The sequence below is a fragment of the Thalassophryne amazonica genome, chromosome 9 (assembly GCF_902500255.1).
Source record: "Thalassophryne amazonica chromosome 9, fThaAma1.1, whole genome shotgun sequence".
In the NCBI taxonomy this organism is placed as follows: Eukaryota; Metazoa; Chordata; class Actinopteri; order Batrachoidiformes; family Batrachoididae; genus Thalassophryne; species Thalassophryne amazonica.
The window spans coordinates 56,882,799-56,909,241 of NC_047111.1; the positions used below are offsets into that span (position 1 = coordinate 56,882,799).

General features: G+C 42.7%; 1 protein-coding gene across 4 annotated transcripts in view; it reads left to right on the top strand.

Moving 5' to 3' along the window:
- The window catches only part of LOC117517161 (phosphatidylinositol-binding clathrin assembly protein-like), a 100,708-nt gene that overhangs the window by 15,483 nt on the left and 58,782 nt on the right, over positions 1–26,443 (top strand). For all 4 annotated transcript variants that reach the window (XM_034178082.1, XM_034178083.1, XM_034178084.1 and 1 more), the window contains exons 2-3: positions 8,967–9,109; positions 23,018–23,093. In XM_034178082.1, the coding sequence (XP_034033973.1) occupies positions 8,967–9,109; positions 23,018–23,093 (219 nt within the window). The remainder of the gene's footprint in view (positions 1–8,966; positions 9,110–23,017; positions 23,094–26,443) is intronic.

Sequence of the window (26,443 nt, forward strand, 5' to 3'; positions counted from 1 at the left end):
TTTTCGCTAAGGCTTATAGTTAGGGCTGGATCGGGTGACCCTGGACTATCCCTTGGTTATGCTGCTTTAGACGTAGACTGTGGGGGGGTCCCATGATGCACTGTTTCTTTCTCTTTTTGCTCTGTATGCATCACTCCGCATTTAATCATTGGTGATCGATCTCTGCCCCCCTCCACAGCATGTCTTTTTCCTGGTTCTTTCCCTCAGCCCCAACCAGTCTCAGCAGAAGACTGCCCCTCCCTGAGCCTGGTTCTGCTGGAGGTTTCTTCCTGTTAAGAGGGAGTTTTTCCTTCCCACTGTTGCCAAGTGCTTGCTCACAGGGGGTCGTTTTGACCGTTGGGGGTTTTCATAATTATTGTATGGCCTTGCCTTACAATATAAAGCGCCTTGGGGCAACTGTTTGTTGTGATTTGGCGCTATATAAAAAAAAAGTTGATTGATTGAAGTTGATTGATTACTTATAGTTCCTAGGGTTTGTAAGAGTAGAATGGGAGGCAGAGCCTTCAGCTTTCAGGCTCCTCTCCTGTGGAACCAGCTCCCAATTCAGATCAGGGAGACAGACACCCTCTCTACTTTTAAGATTAGGCTTAAAACTTTCCTTTTTGCTAAAGCTTATAGTTAGGGCTGGATCAGGTGACCCTGAACCATCCCTTAGTTATGCTGCTATAGACGTAGACTGCTGGGGGGTTCCCGTGATGCACTGTTTCTTTCTCTTTTTGCTCTGTATGCACCACTCTGCATTTAATCATTAGTGATTGATCTCTGCTCCCCTCCACAGCATGTCTTTTTCCTGGTTCTCTCCCTCAGCCCCAACCAGTCCCAGCAGAAGACTGCTCCTCCCTGAGCCTGGTTCTGCTGGAGGTTTCTTCCTGTTAAAAGGGAGTTTTTCCTTCCCACTGTAGCCAAGTGCTTGCTCACAGGGGGTCGTTTTGTCCGTTGGGTTTTACATAATTATTGTATGGCCTTGCCTTACAATATAAAGCGCCTTGGGGCAGCTGTTTGTTGTGATTTGGTGCTATATAAAAAAATTGATTGATTGATTGATTGATGTTAATCAGCTTCAATTTAAGGGGATTAACAAAAATATGGCATTGACTATTTTGGAATTATGGGCAATTGTATATATGGTGCCTCCATTTCAAAGAAGCCAGTTGGTTAAAGTTAATCAAACAAATAATGACTTTCATGACAGGCTACACTAGAGGAGTGTCTGCAGCTGTGGCTTCTCTTCTTTATCAAGAACACAGTATAACACAGTGTACATCCTCCTGGTATCTATTGATCCAGCCAGACTTTTAAGGATGGGGAAGAAAGTGGAAAGGAGGTGAGTTTGTGTTTAGAGGGTCAGTGATTAAAATATCCAGATGGTCCCAAATGACACTACTGGGACAAGTGGATTATCAATCAATCAATCAACTTTTTTCTTGTATAGCGCCAAATCACAACAAACAGTTGCCCCAAGGCGCCCCAAAGGGGATTCTCCTGAACCAGCTGTCCCGAGAATGTGATAGGTGACATCTGTGAGCACAGCAAGTCCAGAGTCCAGGTTTTATTTACCAGCCTGGTGAAACACCATAATCAAAAAGTGACGCATACCTGCGATGTGTGTTTTAAGGTAATGGAAGTGTGCATTTTCTCTCAGCAGGAGTGAGAAACAACACATCTGACAAAATCAACAGGCAGAGGTGGCTCCAGAGGTTTTTCCTTGGAGGGGTGATGAGGGAGGCATCTTTATTTAGTGGTGGGGTGACAGAATTTTTGTAAATGTACAAATGTGCATTAGTACTAAATACAAAGACTGTTTCATAACGATACCAGTCACCGCTCTGAAAGGACAAAAATGCAACTTTGGAAAAATTGAGAAACCACACAGGTAGGAGAGTACGACACGTAGATAAACTGCATAGCTAACGACAAGTGACAACCAGGAAAGATACTGCTCTCCTGCAGATGGTACGACTCTCATCTCTTTCTGAATGTTGGACTTTTGTCCTCCAGTTTCTCAGGTTTACTATGTTTTGGTTCTCAGACACAGTTGGTTGACAAGGAACTATCCATTTTTAAATACTCTACTCAAGACACAAAAACAGCTTCTTTCCGTCCACGGCTAGACTTAAATAAATAATGCCAGAGACCCCCATTTACCCTGCTCCCCCCCATTCCCACAAAGTACAGACTGATCATGCCTGTACTGTTCATCTGCCCCATTCCACGATATCTATTTGACAGTAAACTTAGCTTTGCCCATTTGTCTATTTGAGTCCTTTTAGGGCTGCAACTATCGATTATTTTAGTAATCGAGTATTCTATCGATGATTAATTGAGTAATCGGATAAAAAGTACTTTTGCGTTTTTAAACAACATCAATAGTTCAGGCCTCTCCCTAAGCAATGGCACAATGTCGCTGTGCCAAAGTCTTGACATTTTGCTGAAATGGTGATGGGATGTGGCTTTCTGTTCTGTTCCCCCCCCCCCCCCCCAACTTGTAAAATTTAACCATTTTGAGTTGTTTTTTTTTTTTTTTTTAATTCTTCTTATTATTTTTAAAGACTGGTGGACTGGGTCCCTACGTGATTTTTTTTTTCCGTTTCTCTGCGATTCAGCAGGTGCATTTCAGCTGGAGGTTGAACATGCAAGCCTCACAGTCACTGTTTTTTTTAAAATAGTGTGTTTGTGAAGCATTGTATGTTGCTCAAAAAAGCAAAAATTAAAAAGCGAAACACTCAGTGCGAATATGAACAAAACAGACAGCCGCCGGCTTTGACTGTGGGTACCCAGCCGTCGGGTCAATAGTCACTCACCACCGCGAGCAGACCGTGTGGTTTTTAAAAATAGACAAATACACTGCTTCACTTTAAATGCGCAGTAAGTTTATTTTAGATGATCAGTCTGGACCCTCTTTCCCTTAAAAGGCTTTATTTTACTCTGTGTCGCATTGGAAAGCAGTAGCTTTAAGGGCTGTTATTAGCTGTTACACAGCCTGAGCGCATGCTCTAGTCTCCTTCTGTTGTTTTTCTGGGGATGTAACAGCACCCCACACAGGCCTGGCATGTGTACTACAATGTTAAATGAAGCTTGGAGGCACAGAATTTGCCTTGATCATTTTTTGTAATTGAATTATTCGTGTTATTCAACTTATTTGAGTAATTGTTTCAGCCCTAACTCCTTTACTTCTTGCAGAAGTATTTTTTTCCTTTTTTTGGTTGGTTTATGGCACTTACTACGTCTTGCAGAAGTATTTTCTTTTATTGTTGTTTATGCACCAGTGGCACCAGATCAAATTCCTTGTATGTGAAAACTTACTTGGCAGTAAATTCAATTCTGATTCTGATTCCAAAGCAAAGCAAAAAATGAGAAAGTAAGCACATCTTGGGTTATATGAGCAGCACGAATTCACTCACTTGATCTCAGATCACTGTAGAAACAATATTTCATGAGTGTTATTGAAATCCGGGACATTATAAGACTGAATCCCTGAGAGAATCTGACGCTAATTGTGTTGGACTTTGAATGACAAATATCAATTTTGTGGAGGGGTTACTGAAATTCATGGGGGGCTTTAGCCTCAACAATCCCATACGTACAGTCAGCCATGAAAACATTATTAAGGAGCATAAATCAAATGGTGGTTTCAGATCAAGTAGGCCTTCAGCAAATTCTGTTTCGATCAGGACGAAAGAATGACAGATACACATGGCCAGTGATTCTGGATCATCTCACCTAATCTGAGAACTTTGAGAAGACATTTCTGTAACTTTTTAAATAAACTGTTATTGACCCATCTTTGCCAGTCACACTGAAAAGAGATTTGCTCTGCCAATGCACCAAAAGCTACGCATGATAACTCAAGTACAACGCCGTTTGTTCATCCCGAGCAGGTCCATGCAGGTCTCACCAGTGGCTCTATCCTTCTAGTTTTTGAGTGCAGTGTCATGACCATGGGCACAATTTGGTGGGGATAGGGGGGACATGCTCCCCCCACCTTTTCAACCGGGGGGGACAGAATATGGTATGTCCCCCCCACCTTCTGACATATATGTGTGTACTTGAAACATGCTATGTCAGTCTTATGTGTAAACCATGTCAGTCTTATATGCAAAACTATGTCAGAATAGTATCTTTGTTTCTGCAAATTTGTATTTTTAGCAGCAGCATTGACTTTATACAACACCTGTTTCTTGTTTGTCACATTTGGAATTTTCTGGGACTGCATTTGCCCAGTTCCCCCAGAGGAGCTGGGGGAGGTGTGTGTGGATCGGGAGGTCTGGGCGGCTTTCCTTGTGCTGCTGCCCCCGTGACCCGACTCCGGATAAAGCGGAAGAAAATGGATGGATGGATGGATGCATTTGCCCAGATTTGAAACCAAAAATAGTTGCCTCTAGGGACTAGTGGCTACACATAAGTATCAATGGACCATATGCTAATTTACTAAATTCTGAAAGTTAGAAAAGGAAATCAGAAAAGCTATCTGGGACCTCAGAAAGCCCATCTGCAATTATTGCTTGATCTCCAAAATCAGTCTGTGCAAGCGAAATTATGTTCAGTATGAGTGTTGTCATTAGCGCCACTTTGAAAATTAAATTCATGATAAGTAATTTATCCTAAACTTATGATCTGTTGTTTTTTCAAACTTATGCAAAAAGAAATCTTGAGGAAAAAAAATACAGTATGCAATAGTTAATAATTATTAAGAGCTTGTTCTTTCATATTTATGAATACATTTTACCACATTGCAGTTGTTTTTTTAATGAGAACTCAACCTATCATTCTTTTTTTAGTTCTACACATGTGGTGATACCTTATTTACACCAGGATGTTATTAAATCAATGCTGGCTATTCTTAGAATAAAGTACTTATATCCACAGATTCAAATTGTATAAGTCAAATGGTGTCCACTTTATGGTTTTCTGAAAACATTAAAATTACTGTTCTGGATGCTCAGAATGCATCTGAGCTTATCTAGAAACCGTTGGCTTCTGGGGGCCTAAAGCTGCCCCCAGACCCCCGGCCTATGGCCTTCGGCCCTGTGGGCCTCGCACTTTGTCCCCCCCAATTTCTACTTCTAAATTGCGCCTTTGGTCATGACCTTGATCGACTTGTTGACATAAATATCCAACGTTGATTATTTACCCCACATAGCACACGATATGCATGGCAGACACAGGCACAGGATTTCATTTGGCTGAGATAGCACGGAGTAGCTATCTACACCCAATGCATCAAACGTCAAATTTGAATCAGGACAAATGACCCTCTACCCTGGAAGCAGCACTAAATACTTTTATTCAGCATATGATTTCTTTGACTTTCTGTCATGGCTGTAATAGCAGCATACTATGTTTGCAGAAGGCACAGAATGTGCTGAGAATAATTACGGGCACTTTGGTCCTTGGAGGCTGTGATGCTGTGTGCTTCATTCAGATTAACTCAAAGAAGACATCACTGGAGAGATGATGTTCTACCAAACGAAAAAAGGGAAAAGACAACCGGAGGTGTTACTTAAACTCACAGAAGACCTGATGGGATAGAAATGAAAAAAAAAAAACACCCAGAACATCCAAATACAGCCCCACCTATATGATGCTTTATCTTGCAATACACTAATTCATTACATTATCAGCAATGAATTAAATATCATACGAGGGATGTCAATAAAGTATAGGTCCTTTTTATTTTTTTCAAAAACTATATGGATTTCATTCATATGTTTTTACGTCAGACATGCTTGAACCCTCGTGCGCATGCGTGAGTTTTTCCACGTCTGTCGGTGACGTCATTCGCCTGTGAGCACTCCTTGTGGGAGGAGTCGTCCAGCCCCTCGTCGGAATTCCTTTGTCTGAAAAGTTGCTGAGAGACTGGCGCTTTGTTTGATCAAAATTTTTTCTAAACCTGTGAGACACATCGAAGTGGACACGGTTCGAAAAATTAAGCTGGTTTTCAGTGAAAATTTTAACGGCTGATGAGAGATTTTGAGGTGATACTGTCGCTTTAAGGACTTCCCACGGTGCAAGACGTCGCGCTGCGCTCTCAGGCGGCGTCATCAGCCTGTTTCAAGCTGAAAACCTCCACATTTCAGGCTCTATTGATCCAGGACGTCGTGAGAGAACAGAGAAGTTTCAGAAGAAGTCGGTTTCAGCATTTTATCCGGATATTCGACTGTTAACGGAGATTTTTTTAATGAAAGACGTGCGGACGGGTCCACGCGTCGGGATGCAGCCGACGCGGTGCGGTGGCACAGGAAAAACACCTCCGTGTTGATAACCATTTGTAAAATCCAGGCGGCTTTTGATGGCTTTCAGTGGAGTGAGTATATGAGAAATTGTTTAACAGCTGGACATGTTCCAACTTGTCCTTAAGGCTTCCAACAGAGGTGTTTTTCCTGTGGCGGAGCATCGCGGCAGCTGCGAGCCGACGCTGCAATCCATCCGCACGTCTTTCATTAAAAAATCTCCTTTAACAGTGGACTATCCGGATAAATGCTGAAACCGACTTCTTCTGAAACTTCTCTGTTCTCTCACGACGTCCTGGATCAATAGAGCCTGAAATGTGGAGGTTTTCAGCTTGAAACAGGCCGACGATGGCGCCTGAGAGCGCTGCACGACGTCTCGCACCGTGGGAAGTCCTTAAAGCGACAGTATCACCTCAAAATCTCTCATCAGCCGTTAAAATTTTCACTGAAAACCAGCTTAATTTTTCGAACCGTGTCCACTTCGATGTGTCTCACAGGTTTAGAAAAAATTTTGATCAAACAAAGCGCCAGTCTCTCAGCAACTTCTCAGACAAAGGAATTCCGACGAGGGGCTGGATGACTCCTCCCACAAGGAGTGCTCACAGGCGAATGACGTCACCGACAGGCGTGGAAAAACTCATGCATGCGCACGAGGGTTCAAGCATGTCTGACGTAAAAACATATGAATGAAATCCATATAGTTTTTGAAAAAAATAAAAAGGACCTATACTTTATTGACAGACCTCGTATTGTGCATGTTGGTGCAAGCAGTTTGTTCTCTTACTTCCCAAACAGAATATCCCCAGTTCGATTCCCCCTGTGCCCCATTATCCTTGTACAGCTGGAGTTGCACTAGAAAAGTCAAATCTGCATGTGGATTCCACACCAGACCTCCTGTGGTGATCCAGAGCAAACTGGAAGAAGACTGATGAAATCTCCTTGAATGGGATTGTACAGTAAATGACATTTAGTTTAAAAACAGCACATTAAAGTTAATTAAACAGAAAAACACAAAGCCCAAGTCCATGGAGTCCTGGTGCTTCCAGTGTGGCTGTGAGACTTGGTTGGCAACTAACCAGTGCCTGAAGATAAAGTCTCTGGTACTAGGTACTAAGACTGGTACTAGGTCTCTTTGGAGGATCCTTGGGTACTGTTGGAATGTCTCCATATGAAACAGTTACTGAGGGCAGTGGATCCCAAACTTTATTCCTTGGAGCTCCCCTCTTCGTAACCAGGAAAGTCTGAGCCCCCCCAAGCCGGTATTAATTATCTCACACACACACACGCACACACACACACTGCAAAACAATAAAGTCATAAATTTCAGGTTGTTTGTTTGTTTTTGGCATCTTTTTGGTACATCCAAAGAAAAAATATGTTTTCACTTACCTTTGATTGGCCAGGAAGTGAATTATTGTGACATTATGTAATATATGCAGCTCTAATAGGGCAGCGCGATCTCGTTTGAACCCCTGCGTGATACTGCTGGATTTGACCACTTCCGGGGACAGCCTGCCATTGTGCAACATAAACACAGCATCACTTTACACTGTAAGATGGTGTACTGTTTTGTTTTTGGCTGCCATCACCGAAGCAGTCGCAAAAACTGCAGGTTTTTTCGGTTCTCAGCGGAGAAGGGAAGACGAGGCAAATGGGAGACATCGTTTCGGTAAGTTTTAGCTTAAACACTTTGACAGAGTAGTTGCGTTCTCTCACCTGCACAACCGCCTCGACATGTTCGAGCTCCGGGTCATAAACAAACACCAACACGTCGGCTTTCCACCACTTCATCACTTTTTCTTTGCATTTTCACTTTGTTTGCATGTAATTTGTCCAAAAACTCAAAGAAAGTGCCGTGTTTCTGATGGGGACATATGAGGGCTGTCCCCGGATGAAGGGTTATTGTGTCATATGCATCATGTTTTAGTGCCCGCCCTCAAATGAGACTGTGCTACCCAATTTTGACAACCTCAAACCCTCTGATCTTTGGGAACTTAGGGAGCCTAGGATGAAGAGTATCACTTGCACTGGGAGGGAACATTAGCTACCTTTTTCAATAATGTCTAGGTATAATCCAGCATGCAGGTGCCTCAGTGTTGAGGTCTCCAGCAGCTGGAGAAGACTACAGGGATCATCTGCCTGTGACAGACAGAAGGATGTTTTTAAGAGGAGGGGATGGACCAGTGGTCTGCCTGGGTGGTACCATCTCGGTTTGTGTTGTGGTGATGCAGCAATGTGTGAAACCAGTGCATGATGCCTGACCTGACCTTGGTGGCAATTGGTGATGGGACAAGGAAGGACACATTACATTTTAATGTAGATCCAGGCATTATTTCTTCCTTTCTGTCAACTACGAGTGATTTGGCTTTTTTTTCCCATTGAGTTTTGTGGCATTTCACTGGCTTCTTTCTTGGCCCATTCCCCACTCTTCAACCAAGTTTCACAAAACTCAGTTCTTGTGTTTTTGAGTCATCCCTGTGACAAACCAACAGATACAAGAGAAAACATAACCTACTTTTTGAGGTAAGAATGAATGGAACTCCATAAAAAATATGGCTGAGGACTGGAAATGATTTTGGGTTTAATATGGTTGAAGGGCCTGTTACAGCTTGGGAGATGTATGCGCTCTACTGAGTGGGCCTCCAGTATTCATCATTTGTCTTTTGTGTCACATTGCTATGAAAGACTTCTTTGTATGCCCAGATTCTGTCACACATTGTTTGTTATTTCGTCTAGACCTGATCCACTGCACCAATGAGATGAACGTCAGCATTCCCCACCTGGCAGACACGCTGCTGGAACGCACCTCCAGCAATAGCTGGATTGTGGTTTTCAAAGCGCTCATCACCACACACCACCTCATGATGTACGGCAACGAGGTGAGCCCAACACACCACCTTATCTGTGCAATGCCAGAGAGACAGCGGGCAGTGCTTTCTCATGATTTAAACAAACCAGTACCTCCACAAACTGACAGGGGAGGGCAGAGGTTGAGGTTGTTAATGCCCCTGTCAGACGATATACCGTGTATCCGGAAAGTATTCACAGCGCTTCACTTTTCCCACATTTTATGTTCCAGCCTTATTCCAAAATGGAGTAAATTCATTTTTTTCCCCTCAAGATTCTACTCACAACACCCCATAATGACAAGGTTTTTTTTTGTTTTTTTTTTGCAAATTTATTAAAAACAAAGAAAACTAGAAGGGTGGAAATGAGAGTGGGGACTTTGAATGTTGGTAGTATGACTGGTAAAGGGAGAGAGCTGGCTGATATGATGGAGAGGAGAAAGGTAGACATATTGTGTGTGCAAGAGACCAAGTGGAAGGGAAGTAAGAGCAGGAGCATTGGCGATGGGTACAAGTTGTTGTACCATGGTGAGGACAGAAAGAGAAATGGTGTTGGGGTCATTTTAAAGGAAGAGTATGTTAAAAGTGTGTTGGAGGTTAAGCGAGTGTCTGACAGGGTGATGAGTGTGAAGTTGGAAATTGAAGGGGTGATGATGAATATCATCAGTGCATATGCCCCACAGGTAGGTTGTGAGATGAAGGAGAAAGAAGATTTCTGGAGTGTGTTAGATGAGGTGGTGGAGAGTGTGCCCAAGCATGAAAGAGTGGTGATAGGAGCAGACTTCAATGGGCATGTTGGTGAAGGGAACAGAGGTGATGAGGAAGTAATGGGTAGATATGGTATCAAGGATAGGAATGGGGAAGGACAGATGGTAGTTGATTTTGCAAAAAGGATGGAAATGGCTGTGGTGAATACCTACTTTAAGAAAAAGGAGGAGCACAGGGTAACATATAAAAGTGGAGGAAGGTGCACACAGGTGGACTACATTCTTTATAGGCGATGCAAGCTAAAAGAAATCACAGACTGTAAGGTGGTAGCAGGAGAGAGTGTCACTAGACAGCATAGGATGGTTGTTTGTAGGATGACTTTAGAGGTAAAGAAGAAGAAGAGAGTGAGAGCTCAACAAAGGATCAGATGGTGGAAGCTGAAGGAGGAAGACTGTTGTGTGAAATTTAGCGAGCAGGTGAGAGAAGCACTAGTTGGAGGGGAAGCAATTTTGGACAATTGGAAGAGTACTGCAGATGTGGTGAGGGAGACAGCTAGGGCAGTACTGGGTATGACATCTGGACAGTGGAAGGAAGACAAGGAGACTTGGTGGTGGAATGAAGAGGTCCAGGAAAGCATAAGGAGAAAGAGGTTGGTGAAAAAGTTTTGGGATAGTTGGAGAGATGAAGAAAGTAGACAGGAGTACAAGGAGATGCGGCGTAAGGCGAGAAGAGAAGTGGCAAAAGCAAAGGAAAAGGCATATTGCGAGCTGTACAAGAAGTTGAATAGTAAGGAAGGAGAAAAGGACTTGTACCGATTGGCCAGACAAAGGGACAGAGCTGGAAAGGATGTGCAGCAGGTTAGGGTGGTAAAAGATGCACATGGTAATGTGCTGACAAGTGAGGAGTGTGTGCTGAGAAGGTGGAGGGAATATTTCGAAGAGTTGATGAATAAAGAAAATGAGCGAGAGAAAAGGCTGGATGATGTGATGAGAGTAAATCAGGAAGTAAAAGAGATTAGCAAGGAAGAAGTGAGGGCTGCTATGAAGAGGATGAAGAGTGGAAAGGCAGTTGGTCCAGATGACATTCCAATGGAGGCATGGAAATGTCTAGGAGAGATAGCAGTAGAGTTTCTAACCAGATTGTTTAATAAAATCTTGGAAAGTGAGAGGATGCCTGAGGAGTGGAGACGAAGTGTGCTGGTTCCTATTTTCAAGAACAAGGGTGATGTGCAGAGCTGCAGTAACTACAGAGGCATAAAGCTGATCAGCCACAGCATGAAGTTATGGGAAAGAGTAGTAGAAGCTAGGCTTAGAAAACAGGTGAAGATCTGTGAGCAGCAATATGGTTTCATGCCAAGAAAGAGCACTACAGATGCAATGTTTGCTCTAAGAATACTGTTGGAAAAGTACAGAGAAGGACAGAAATAGTTACATTGTGTGTTTGTGGACTTAGAAAAAGCTTATGATAGGGTGCCAAGAGAAGAGTTGTGGCATTGTATGAGGAAGTCTGGAGTGGCAGAGAAGTATGTTAGGGTAGTACAGGACATGTACAAGAATAGTGTGACAGCGGTGAGATGCGCAGTCGGAATGACAGACTCATTCAAGGTGGAGGTAGGATTACACCAAGGATCAGCTCTGAGTCCTTTCTTGTTTGCAGTGGTGATGGACAGGTTGACAGATGAGATCAGACAGGAGTCCCCATGGACTATAATATTTGCAGATGACATTGTGATCTGTAGTGAGAGTAGAGAGCAAGTTGAGTCTAGTCTGGAGAAGTGGAGATATGCTTTGGAGAGAAGGGGAATGAAAGTCAGTAGAAGCAAGACTGAGTACATGTGTGTGAATGAGAGGGAGCCCAGTGGAATAGTGCAGTCACAAGGAGTAGAAGTGGTGAAAGTAGATGAGTTTAAATATTTGGGGTCAACTGTTCAAAGTAATGGAGAGTGTGGTAGAGAGGTGAAGAAGAGAGTGCAGGCAGGGTGGAGTGGGTGGAGAAAGGTGGCAGGAGTGATTTGTGACCGAAGAATATCAGCAAGAATGAAGGGGAAAGTTTACAAAACAGTAGTGAGACCAGCTATGTTGTATGGTTTAGAGACAGTGGCACTAACAAAAAGACAGGAGGCAGAGCTGGAGGTGGCAGAGCTGAAGATGTTGAGATTCTCTTTGGGAGTGACAAGAATGGACAAGATTAGGAATGAACATTTCAGAGGGACAGCTCAGGTGGGACGGTTTGGAGACAAAGTCAGAGAGGCGAGATTGAGATGGTTTGGACATGTGCAGAGGAGGGACCCAGGGTATATAGGGAGAAGGATGCTGAGGATGGAGCCACCAGGCAGGAGGAGAAGAGGGAGACCAAAGAGGAGGTTCATGGATGTGCTGAGAGAGGACATGCAGGTGGTTGGTGTGACAGAGGAAGATACAGAGGACAGGGTGAGATGGAAACGATTGATCTGCTGTGGCGACCCCTAACGGGAACAGCCGAAAGACAAAGAAGAAGATTAAAATAAAAACAACTAAGAAATCACGTCGACGTAGGTATTCACACCCTTTTATCAATACTTTGTTGATGCACCTTTTGCAACAATTACAGCCTCAAGTCTCCTTGAATATGATGCTGCCAAGCTCGGTGCACCTATCTGGGGGCAGTTTTGCCCATTCCTCTTTGCAGCACCTCTCAAACAGGTGGATGCAAGAGAAAGGTTCTGGAAGGTTCTCATCTATCCACAGAGGAAAGCTGGAATTTTGACAGAGTGACCATCGGGTCGTTGGTCACCTACTGGACTAAGGCCCTTCTCCCCCGGGTGGAAGAGTCTTGGTGGATACAAACTTCTGCCATTTGCTACCTACAGTAAAATTTGGAGGTGATTCCATTATGCTTTGGGGCTGTGTGGCCAGTGCAGGTACTGGGAATATTGAAGCAAAGTTGAAGCAAAGTTGAAGTTACGCCGGGGCTGGATCTTTCAACAAGACAACAACCCTAAACACTGCTCAAAATCTACTAAAGCATCCATGCAGAGGAACAAGTACAACATCCTGGAATGGCCATCTCAGTCCCCAGACCTGAATATTATTGAAAAGCTGTCGTGTGATTTTAAGCGGGCTGTCCATGCTCGGAAACCAACAAACCTGAGATGTTTTGTAAAGAAGAATGGTCCAAAATACCTTCAACCAGAATTCAGACTCTCATTGGAAGCTATAGGAAGCGTTGTTTCTGCAAAATGAGGATCTACTAAATATTGATGTATTTTTTCTGTTGGGGTGCCCAATTTTATGCACCTGCCTAATTTTGTTTAAAGAATTGTTGCACACTTTCTGTAAATCCTGTAAATTTCATGCTCCTGTCATGAAAAATTAGTCAAATATTTGTGACGGGTTCTTTTTAACTAACTATTACTAACCCTACTCCTTCCCCCAACCCTAACCATAACCACCCCCGATCCCCCCGCTTCACTTTTAATTTTGTGCAGCCATCACGGAATGAATTAGAATGCATTTGTGCTGCCGTGATGAAAATGAGGCGCTTTTCGTCACAATATCACAAACCAATAAATTAATGTATATTTCGTGTTGCTGAATCATGACTTGCCGTGAGACCAGGTTGATAAACTTCATTTCACTTCTCAAATATCACTGTGTTTGTTTGTTATATAATATATTTAACTGACATTTCTGATCCAAACAACCAATGTTTTATAAAGGAAAATCATGGAAATCATCAGGGGTGCCCAACCTTTTACATACCACTGTGTGCCATTTGGTCAGAGCTTGTCTGGTTACCAGGGACTGATAAATGGTGATATCAACGTCCATTGTTCACTGTTGTTACCTTACTCACTCACTCATCTTCAACCGCTTACTCCAATTAAGGGTCGCGGGGGGCTGGAGTCTATCCCAGCAGTCACAAAACGCAAGGCGGGGTTCACTCTGGACAGAACGCCAGTCTGTCACAGGGCCACATATAGACAAACCCGCAGGCACACCTAAGGACAATTTTAAAGCATCCATTTCACCTAACCTGCATATCACTGGATGTGGGAGGAAGCCGGAGCACCCGTGCTGCCCCTGTTGTCACCCCATAGCCCTAATGTCTCCAAAAATTTTAGTCCTATCAACTGTTTCTTCTGTTTCGTTCATCCTTTACCCAAAATACATAAGCTGACCACATGGCAAATGTCAGCTCCCCCCAGTTTCTCCATGATTGGCGTTACACACGCACATACGTACACAGAGGCCACTTGGCTTTTAATATATAGATTACACAAATTCTACAATGTAGGTCTGGTTCTGGATCCTGTTGATCTTGTTGGAGGGCCTAGACATAGTGATACTCTTCCCGGTGTTAAAATATATAGATAAATTATGCTCAATGCATTTATTCCTGATCTGTGCTCATAATTCTATGGGTGCTTTAATCTTGTGTGACTCACAATCACTCAAGCTTCAAATGTCACATGTAAACTATGTTATTAAAGCTGAGGTTATGTTCGGTGAGTATTAAGATGAAACGTAACCAGATGCACACCACTACAGGATGCAATGAAGGATGACTACGTTTAATCCCTAAAAAACAGACATTTTTCATGTGCAGGTTCATCAGTATAAGGTCTGCCTGCATACACAACCATGAGAAAGAGAGGCAGATGTGTGCATTTGACAATCAGCGAGCCAGCGTTATTGATCTGTAAACAGACTGACATTTTCCTCTCGAGGTCATTACACAGCTACGGTAATTTCTCAGCGAGTGCTGCAGTGAATTTCTTTCAAGCTGCGTGTGCTTTCAATGGTGATGAAGCAACCTGTTGACATTCCACTGACCAGTGTCACAAGTCATATCATTGCAGTGTTCACACTGAGAGCAGCAGCCAAAACATCAAAAGTGCTCAGTGATGAAACGAACAAGCGATTACGGTCGTCACTCTGACCCTCCTAACGATGTTATCACCAGCTTGACAGCTACTTAATGACGTGATTTTTTCACTTATTAGAGTTTGGAAAATCTCAGTTTCCTCCAGTGGATGTGCACATAGCAAAACATTTTCTGTTTTGGAGCCCAGCAGCATAAGTTGTAGGCAGTAGGGGGAACCGTTCTGGTAATGCGCTAACTGCTAATTAGTGATGGTAACTTTTTAGCTAACTTTGAAAACCATTAGCAGACCAATTATCTTCTGCTAAATGTAGTTCCACTTACTGCAAGGCTGCTAAGATTTTTTTAAAGAATGTTTTAATGGGCAGTAATGTTTGCTAGCCCTAAAGTCATAGATTTGTTCCTGTTGGAGCTTATACACGGGACAAATTAGTGGACATTACCTGCCTATGCAAACTATGAAGATGCATGACATTAGGCCCAGTCAAGTGCCTCTTCTGCTCTCAGGATGTCTTGATAGTAGTGTAGACACATTGGGCCTCATGTATCAACGTGCATACGGCGATATTTGAGCATATATGGGGTGTACGCCAAAAGGGCTGCGCTACTTGGCATTTATCAATGTGGTCGTTGGCGTACGCTGTGCTGAAAATATACACCAGGTCGAGAGGTGGTGTAAATTATACGCCAAAATGAACCAGCTCTGGAATCCACATAAAAATGAAACTGATCAACATGATAAACAGTGCCATTATACAATCATCAATGCATATGTTACATAAATAACACTTTCCTGATTATACTACATAATAATCAATACAAATCCCGCTTTTGCGGGATTGCTGGTCTATCGAGCACGATCCGTGGCCACAGCGCTGACTGCAAAGAAAGCGCTGCTCGCCTTTTTCTCCACAACCTGGAGCCAGAGCAGCGCTGAGCTTAACTTTATGTGGTGTGATCGTTTTAGACTATGGAATTGATAATTACAACTGTAGTGTTGTCATTCCCTTCGCCCGTGCTGCAATCAGGTTTTGTCGTCTCCATTCGTTTGTTACAATAAAATAAATAAAGAAATACATTTTAAAAATAAAGAAATCTGACAAATTAGGCGTGTCTTATTAATTGAGCGAGCAAATATCCACATGTCAAGAATTATTGACATGTGAAAAGAGAATACAGTGGTCCCTCACGATAACGCGGTTCACCTTTCGTGGCCTCGTCGTTTCGCGGAGTTTTTAGTCCAATTTTGCATTCCGTTTTTTTTTTTTTTTTTTTACAGTGTTCTGTGTTCTGCATATCTGTTTATAAGAATCTTCTCGCCCAGAAGAAAAAAGACCGCCAACAACTACTCTTAACTGTGTTTGTCACTCGGAAACAGACACCTGCAGCCAGGTGTGACTCAGTGGAAAAAGGCGCGGCGTCAGGACGCGGAGGCGCGATCTGTGAAATACTGATCAGTCACTATTAATAATTTCTTATGTGTCCAACCTCGTACGTTGATCGTTAAAATTAAATTAGTTAGTTCTAAAAGCCATCATAATTATTTATAGGAAAACGTTCTATTTTTATTTCTCAAACAAATGTTTGGGCCTGAAAACAGTTTGGTCTTATTTCTCTACTAAGGTTTGAACTTTGAGAGTGTTTACACACGAGAGAAAAGTGAGAAAATGTTCATGCCTGATTGAGAAAGTGTATAAAGTGGTTTTACAGGGTTTTTACAGCTTTAAAACGTCTATAATAATTGTAAAAAAAATAACATTGACTACGTCGCAGTTTCGAGTATTACGGGCTATTTTTAGAACGTAACTCCCACTGTAACACTTTTTTGATTATACTACAAAACAATTGATACAACGGCCGCTTTTGACGCTCTATTGGCACGCGTCGTGATTGGTGGAGTTCTTTTTCTTTGCCATCTTCCTGGCTTCCATGTCGTAAAATGAGGGTGTGTCTGAAGCGGAGTCTGAATATTTATGGGCGTGTTTATTATAATTACGATTGTTTTCACCCGCCGCATTTATCAAGGTCACGTCAGGCGTACGCTGGAAATGGGCAGGTGCGCACTGCTTGATACATGTCACGGCAACTTTGGTGTACTTCAAATTTACACCATAAATTTACGCAACGTTGATACATGAGGCCCATTAAGCTTGTGGTGTGTATGGTAGCAGGCATATCTTTGTGGTCATATACCAGGAGTAGGCCTTTCCATAGTTTTCCAAATGGTTCTGTTAATTCTAGGTGATGATATGATGATGTTGGGCAAGTTGTTCCAGGTGTCTGAGGTTCTAACTGAAAGGTAAGCTAGTACAGATTGGTCCTCGCCCTGATTTTCATGACTTTCAAATGGTGTCCTCTTGTGTTTGGTCCAAGAGTTTGATGAAATCACACACTTCAGTCATATTTGGCAAACAGAATCTTGTACATTTCATTCATGTCTCCACGGAGCCTATGGACTGCTAACAAAGGATTTTTCTATTTCAATTTATATAGCACCAAATCACAACAAAGTTTCCTCAAGGTGCTTCACACAAGTAAGGTCGAACCTTACCAACCCCTAGAACAAGCACACAGGTGACAGTGGTAAGGAAAAACTCCCTCTGATAATACTGAGGAAGAAACCTCAAGCAGACCAGACTCAGAGGGGTGACCCACTGCTTAGGTCATTCTAACAGTTACAATGTTTTTACAAAGTTTCGCAGAGCTGAGAAACAGAAAACAGGAAATCAAAACATCTGCTTTATCAGCTTCAGGCATGGGATCTCATGTAAGTCCATGCAGCCTTGCTGAAGTAACTTTGTGGAACATTAAGTATACCCCTTTAGAAATCATATGTAAAAATACTATAATAGTGTATCAAAACATGGTGTGAATTAAAGTGTGTTTACTGGGAGCATTATCTGATGGGGTTGGTCTATTAAAATATGCTCCCTTAAAAATCACATGTAAATATATATGAGTACCAAAACAAGCTCCCCATGCACTGACAATAAGCACAGCCTTGTTTCAAATTGAAATAAATAAAACTTACATTTCAAATTAAAACTTTATGGCCTATGGGCTTTAAAACTGGAAAAGGTACCCATAAGTATTACTCACCTTTTTGGATAGGATAGCATGAATTGATGGACTCCACTGTCGATTATTTCTGCCGTAGCACTTTTCAACAAGCAGCACAAATCTTGAGAACACCAGCTAACAATGGCAAAGCAGACTGTTGACACCCACTCCATGAATATTCTACAGATCTAAATCAAACCTCTTTTTTTTGAAGGAACACTTTATTATACACCTGTAAAAGTGTGACTTTGCTCAATATGCACCAGTAAAACATACAGTGTAATACAGTAGTGTTCAGAATAATAGTAGTGCTATGTGACTAAAAACATTAATCCAGGTTTTGAGTATATTTCTTATTGTTACATGGGAAACAAGGTACCAGTAGATTCAGTAGATTCTCACAAATCCAACAAGACCAAGCATTCATGATATGCACACTCTTAAGGCTATGAAATTGGGCTATTAGTAAAAAATTGGAGAAAAGGGGGTGTTCACAATAATAGTAGTGTGGCATTCAGTCAATGAGTTTCTCAATTTTGTGGAACAAACAGGTGTGAATCAGGTGTCCCCTATTTAAGGATGAAGCCAGCACCCGTTGAACATGCTTTTCTCTTTGAAAGTCTGAGGTAAATGGGACGTTAAAGACATTGCTCAGAAGAACAGTGTAGTTTGATTAAAAAGTTGATTGGAGAGGGGAAAACTTATACGCAGGTGCAAAAAATTATAGGCTGTTCATCTACAATGATCTCCAATGCTTTAAAATGGACAAAAAACCAGATGCGTGGAAGAAAACAGAAAACAACCATCAAAATGGATAGAAGAATAACCAGAATGGCAAAGGCTCACCCATTGATCAGCTCCAGGATGATCAAAGACAGTCTGGAGTTACGTGTAAGTGCTGTGACAGTTAGAAGACACTTGTGTGAAGCTAATTTATTTGCAAGAATCCCCCGCAAAGTCACTCTGTTAAATAAAAGACATGTGCAGAAGAGGTTACAATTTGCCAAAGAACACATCAACTGGCCTAAAGAGAAATGGTGGAATATTTTGTGGACTGATGAGAGTAAAATTGTTCTTTTTGGCTCCAAGGGCCACAGACAGTTTGTGAGACGGCCCCCAAACTCTGAATTCAAGCCACAGTTCACAGTGAAGACAGTGAAGCATGGTGGTGCAAGCATCATGATATGGGCATGTTTCTCCTACTATGGTGTTGGGCCTATATATCGCATACCAAGTATCATGGATCAGTTTGGATATGTGAAAATACTTGAAGAGGTCATGTTGCCTTATGCTGAAGAGGACATGCCCTTGAAATGGGTGTTTCAACAAGACAATGACCCCAAGCACACTAGTAAATGAGCAAAATCTTGGTTCCAAACCAACAAAATTAATGCCTCGCAGATGTGAAGAAATCATGAAAAACTGTGGTTATACAACTAAATACTAGTTTAGTGATTCACAGGATTGCTAAAAAAGCAGTTTGAACATAATAGTTTTGAGTTTGTAGCGTCAACAGCAGATGCTACTATTATTGTGAACACCCCCTTTTCTACTTTTTTTTTTACTAATAGCCCAATTTCATAGCCTTAAGAGTGTGCATATCATGAATGCACACTCTACTGAATCTACCGGTACCTTGTTTCCCATGTAACAATAAGAAATATACTCAAAATTTGGATTAATCTTTTTAGTCACATAGCACTACTATTACTCTGAACACTACTGTATGTGACACAAACATACGTATTTGCTACAATAAAGCTGAAAAGGTAGCTGTTGTCACAGACTAGAAGAAAGCAGAAAATGATGTGGCTCAAATTGAGTATGCAGCTGCTGAACAACACTTATAAATGTCACAGTAACCGTCCACACCTGAGTGTCTGTATGTGGTGTAACAGCAACATTATGCAGGAAACCAACCGTGTCATATACCAAATGTAATCTGGATTTCTTCTTCATCATCAAGTTGGACGGGGTCAGTTGTAATTAAACTAGAGCATTTACAGCTATGCTGTTTTGAGTATATTTTTCCATGAAAAAGTTCCAGAATAAAATGTTCAGTAAAAAACGTTTTTGTAATTGGCACAAAACTAAATCTGCTATTAAATCAGCCAAATTAGCTAATGTTCATCCAAGCTAAAGTTGTTTTGTTTAGCAAGAACTCAACCTGAAATTTATCCATCCATCAATTTTTTATACCCGCTTACACCAATTAAGTGTCACAGGGGGCTAAAGCCTGTCCCAGCAGTCACAGAGCATAAGGCAGGGTACATCCTGGACAGGATGCCAGTCTATCGCAGGGCCTATGGAATTTATGTTATTGTATACAAATTTATTAATTTTAAACCAGTGCCCCTTCACACATAACACAAAGTTGGGTGACAGAGGCAGAAACTGTCTGAAAAAGCCCCCCCCAAAAAAACGATTTGGCGAACCGAAAAAAAATTTGCAGCCTCTGTCAGGAGGACCACACGGTCAGAGAGGCGTGAACGATCCCGCAGCAAGGTGATACCATATTGCTGTCACACAGCAGCGACAGCAATTGCATGATGGAAAAATGTACATAAATAAAAAAAAATGTGTTAAGGACAAAATAATGAGATAGCATTGAACATTATAAGAATGATGAATGTGCTGTTTAAAAGTAAGACAATCATGTTACTGGTATTGATGTGTAATTGATGCCTGATGACTTGATGGTCTGTGTTCGAAATTATGAAACAAATGGATTTTGTTTTGGCTGTTAAAATATTTAATTCCTGTTAGAGCAGAAAATACAAAAATTATTGTCCTGTTCCTTCATTTTCATGAACCATGGCCATGGATGTAAACAAGGAATTAATGAACTGACATGAATGACTTGATGCGCTCATATCATGAACACATCAGCCGGCTCCGCATGTCCAGCTGAAGGACACCGCATCATGTGGACAATCACTCACGTGGTGGATGTGACATTTGTCTTGCCAGCTGTTCACAAGATCAGATGTATATTTTCACATGTGGCAGCCTGGCTGATGGTGTCCATTGTGCACTGAGGCGCTGGTAAACACATTGCAAATGTGATATGTGTTTTTATCTATTACCATGTGAGGAGAGCATGCCAATACATGCGCATCGCATTGGCGTGTTGAGAAGTGGTGATGTTCATGGCACCATATGTGTTCACCAGCAGTGTATAGCGATTACACAGTAGTCAGGTGCAGCTCTGACTGCATGCTCTTCCCCTGTGCGTGCTGCAACATGGTTGGGAGCCGATCCAAAGGTGATCTAGTTTGTTTTTATTTTTCCCCATGTCATCAACATTAGCAGACACGTGTGCACCATCATGCCTTGCACATGGGTGATTGGAGACGTGTTATGTGGGCCGCTGAAGAGGAGGTACTGCTGGCCCACCACCACCAGAGGGCGCCCTGCTTGGAGTGCGGGCTCCAAGCACGAGAGGGCGCCAGACCCAGAAGAAGTGACAGCTGTCATTCATCCCCTGCACCAGCTGTCACTCGTTCATCATCATCATCACCATCATAAAAGCCGGACTGCAACTCCACCTCCTCGCCGAGAAATCGACTACTACTGAAGAGGTAATTTCTCTGCTGACTGACACTTTGTGTGTAATAACCTGAACTTCTGTTGCAGCCGTTTTCCTGGAGTGTTGCCTTGTCTGGGGGATTGGCGTTTGGTGTGACAGTGACGGCTTCGCCTCACACCCCAACCCAGATAAGTGGTTAACCAGGAGCTGCACGAGTGTGTGATTGGAGGTGGAGGTGCTCCCTCCTAACTGTGTATGGACTGTGGATTACTGAGTGTGCGGACTCACACTCATTCATCTTATCTCTGCTTTCTGCCAGCAGTACCAGGGTCGACAGCCGAAGACAGAGGCCACCTGGGGACTCGGGACTTGGCGGCTCCGGTGTTCTTCAGACCGTTGGTGGTGGAAGCCGTGTGGGACGCGGCTTCTCTCTCGTCGGGGGTCTTCTATCTTCGAGCCTGCCCACACGTCACCTGGTGTTAATTGACTGTGCAAATTTCTGTGAATTTAGTTGTGTATTATCACAACATTAAATTGTTACTTTTTGGCTTACTCATTGTCCGTTCATTTGCTCCCCCTGTTGTGGGTCCGTGCTACGACACCTTCCCAACAACATGTGACAATATGTGTTCCCTGCCACTGAAAAACATCCCCACAGCATGATGCTGCCACCACCATGCTTCACTGTAGGGATGGTGGCTGGTTTCCTCCAAACATGACGCCTGGTGTCCATGATTTGGCATGAATGCCAGGCGTTAAAGATCTCTCTGGAGACATCTGAAAATGGCTGTGCACTGACACTCCCCATCCAACCTGATGGAGCTTGAGAGCAGAGCTTTCAAGTTGAGATACGCTCAAGGAGTTATTTTCCCCCGAAACTTGTCTTGCAGGTCATGTGGGAGAATGTCATGCATTAGCATGAGAGGAAGACAGCATGTTGAGTCTCACACCAAATGCATGAGACCTGACAGGACCTCTTTAAATGCATGAGTTGACAAGTCTGTGAGAGGTGCTGCAAAGAGGAAAGAACAAAACTGCCCAAAAATACGTGCACCAAGCTTGTGGCATCATATTCAAGAAGACTTGAGGCTGTAATTGCTTCCAAAGGTGCATCAACAAAGTGCTGCACAAAGGGTGTGAATACTTATGTACGTTTGATTTCTTAGTGTTTTTATTTTTAATAAATTTGCAACAACAAAAAATCATGTTGTCGTTATGGGGTGTTGTGAGTAGAATTTTGAGAGAAAAAATGAATTTCATCCATTTTGGAATAAGGCTGTAACATAAGAAAATGTGGAAACAGTGAAGCACTGTGGATACTTTCTGGGCGTATCGTACATGACTCTAAGACCAATCACGATTTACTAGGCCTTTTTTGGTTGTGTGGTTAAGTGACTGACAGAGATGTTCTCTCTGGCTGTAAGATAAATAAATACATTCTACAAGTGTGTACAAGTGAACTGCCTGTGATATACACACAGAGGTGTCAAATCCAGCTTCGGAAAGTAAAAGTCCAGCGACATATTTGTTCCATCTTCCCAGTAAACCAGTTGATTGTAATTAGTTCAGCTCTTCAGGCAGGTGGATGAGCTAATTATTGAGATCACCTGTTTTAGGTGCACAGGTAGAAGCAACACATGGGAGGGTTTTTACTTTCTGAAGCCAGATTTGACACCTCTGTATACACATTGCCAAAGTGTTTGTGTTGATGTCACTTGATATTGTCAGGCAGCTGAATCAGAAGCCACTAACTCTTTCCTTTGCTCTTTTTTCCCCATCAGAGATTGATGCAGTACCTTGCCTCCAGAAACACACTCTTCAACCTCAACAACTTTCTAGATAAGGCTGCACTACAAGGTGATTTACTACCATTTGCCTGTCTGTAAACTCAGCAGTGCAGTATATCCCACAAAACGACTCTATGTCTGTGTTTGCCTGGATTTGTAACACTATCATTAAAGCTTATATTAGATTTAGAGGAAAGCAGTCCGGAAAGCAGTCGGATCAGGTCTGGAAAAAGGCACTGATGCCATGAGTCTTTGCATCCACCAAACCATAAAACTGCCCCCAGGTCCTGGATAGCAACCACCCAACATGGCTATCCACTTGGTGAATTCCAGTCACTTGGGTCCTTAACACTGAGTCACCTGCTTGCTGGATCATGTGCAGAGAAATGCAACACATGGCCAAAATGTTGGCGTTCCCTCTAAATGCACGTGATATTCTTTATCTGAGTCTCACTAAGTAACTCCTCATGTCACATGATGTTGTTCCAGCACATCCCAGGGATCCCCTAAAGAGACCTTATACCAAAGGCACTCACTCATCACATTAAGCCTGGTTCACACGGCAAGATAATTAGGGCGATATCGGACGCGATCTTCCCTTTCCAACAATCTTAAGGACGCCCTGACAATCATGATGACGCTAAAGATAATCTTATCAGATATTTCTGCTGTGTGTGGTGTGTTAAGAGTGCTCTGATCTGCTTGGAAGGACGTCAGGAGCGCTCCGATCGCAAATCAAGGATATTCAACATGTTGGATTTTTTTGGTCCGATATCGCAGTGTGTGTGGTGTCCTCCGACCACAAACGAGCACGCAACCTGCTGAATGTGATGTGTAGCCAGTCAGAAAGTGAGGTGACGGACGTACGGAGCGGAAAATAAAATCAAAACAGCTGTTCTGACTTACCAGAAAGTCTGGTGATCGCACTGTCTCCACTCTTTAAAGAACGCCTTTTCTTTTGTATTGTTTCTTTCCCTCTGTTTTAAATAGTCCACAAAGTATCTTCATTTGTTTGCTCTGAAGTCACATTTAATCTCGAGAGATTTTGCAAGATTTCCTGTCTGACCTGGGAATGTTCGTGTGTGAAATCTGTTTGTGTGTGGTGTTGTTTTCCTTACCGTGTGGCTGAACACCACACACTGTACGACCAACACTGTTAGATCTATGATTTTTTTATCTCCAGGTGTGTGGTCTCTCAGATTTTGGAAACCTACAGACAATTTTAAAATCCTGTCATGTGAACCAGGCTTTAGATCAGTGGTTAGTGTCCAAGTCTCATCATTCTCCTGCAAACCTATCTGCATCGCCAAACAGTACTTCTCCGCCCATGGATCCTATGACTCCATAAACTCTTCCCAGGTGTCTCTTGACCTCAAAGACCAATGACTCAGAGACACTCCTGTCACTGCAGAGGTCAGTAAATGGCAGAGGTCAGTAAATGTGTCTACAAGTTCAACATCTTTACCACAGACAGATATATTCCTGATGGCTGTGTCCAGGAAATCATAGAAAACCTGGATATTAGTGTTGCAATTCTCAAGTGTTGCAGTCGGGGCATTCGGTGATACTGCAAAGATCACCGCATCGTCTGCAAACCTTTCCTTTTCGACAGCAGCACTGAAGCCATTTAACATGCTTAAAGCAACATTGTCCAAGAGCCAGTAAACACATTGTTGAACCTTAAATGCCAAATCTGGGTAAATTTCACTTAGTTAAATGGTCTCCTGATGTTAGGGTAAGTGTGTGCAATGCTGCTACCTTCTGTTCCACTCACGTGTTCTCGAGGTAATGTTCATGATTCTTCCACGATAAACACATTGTTGAACCTTAAATGCCAAATCTGGGTAAATTTCACTTAGTTAAATGGTCTCCTGATGTTAGGGTAAGTGTGTGCAATGCTGCTACCTTCTGTTCCACTCACGTGTTCTCGAGGTAATGTTCATGATTCTTCCACGACCTTATGTTGTTTTTTTTTGTTGTTGTTGTTTTTGTTTTTGTTGGTTTGTTTGTGGTGATGCATATTTTGGCAAAATTTTACTCAGGTTTACTCTAGTGGTCTTCACGGAAGGTCCTTGGTTCTGATGAGTGGTTCTCATTGGTTTCTCCTGTCTCTCCCGCACTTCTCTGCTCTGGGTGTGAAATGTTTAGTTATTCCTCGGCCTCCTTTAGCAGTAATGGTACTTGTAATAAGTGTAGCTTATTTGTAGCTTTGGAGGCCAGGCTGGGTGAATTGGAGACTCGGCTCCGCACCTTGGAAAATCCTACAGCTAGCCAGGCCCCTGTAGTCGGTGTGGACCAAGGTAGCTTAGCCGCCGTTAGCTGCTCCCCAGTGGATCCCGAGCAACCGGGAAAGCAGGCCAGCTGGGTGACTGTGAGGAGGAAGCGTAGCCCTAAACAGAAGCCCCGTGTACACCACGAACCCGTTCACATTTCTAACCGTTTTTCCCCACTCGGCAACACACCTGCCGAGGAACAAACTCTGGTTATTAGCAACTCTGTTTTGAGAAATGTGAAGTTAGCGACACCAGCAACCATAGTCAATTGTCTTCTGGGGGCCAGAGCAGGCGACATTGAAGGAAATTTGAAACTGCTGGCTAAGGCTAAGCGTAAATTTGGTAAGATTGTAATTCACGTCGGCAGTAATGACACCCGGTTAAGCCAATCGGAGGTCACTAAAATTAACATTGAATCGGTGTGTAACTTTGCAAAAACAATGTCGGACTCTGTAGTTTTCTCTGGGACCCTCCCCAATCGGACCGGGAGTGACATATTTAGCCACATGTTCTCCTTGAATTGCTGGCTGTCTGAGTGGTGTCCAAAAAATGAGGTGGGCTTCATAGATAATTGGCAAAGCTTCTGGGGAAAACCTGGTCTTGTTAGGAGAGACGGCATCCATCCCACTTTGGATGGAGCAGCTCTCATTTCTAGAAATCTGGCCAATTATATTAAACCCTCCAAACTGTGACTACCCAGGGTTGGGACCAGGAAGTAGAGTTGTAGTCTTACACACCTCTCTGCAGCTTCTCTCCCCCTGCCATCCCCCCAATACCCCATCCCCGTAGAGACGGTGCCTGCTCCCAGACCACCAACAAGCAGTAAAAATCTATTTAAGCATAAAAATTCAAAAAGAAAAAATAATATAGCACCTTCAACTGCACCACAGACTAAAACAGTTAAATGTGGTCTATTAAACATTAGGTCTCTCTCTTCTAAGTCCCTGTTAGTAAATGATATAATAATTGATCAACATATTGATTTATTCTGCCTTACAGAAACCTGGTTACAGCAGGATGAATATGTTAGTTCAGTGATTTTCAACCTTTTTTGAGCCGCGGCACCCTTTTTATATTTACAAAATCCTGCGGCACACCACCAACCAAAATAATATTATAATTCTGTTACCTCTGGTTTTGCGCAAAA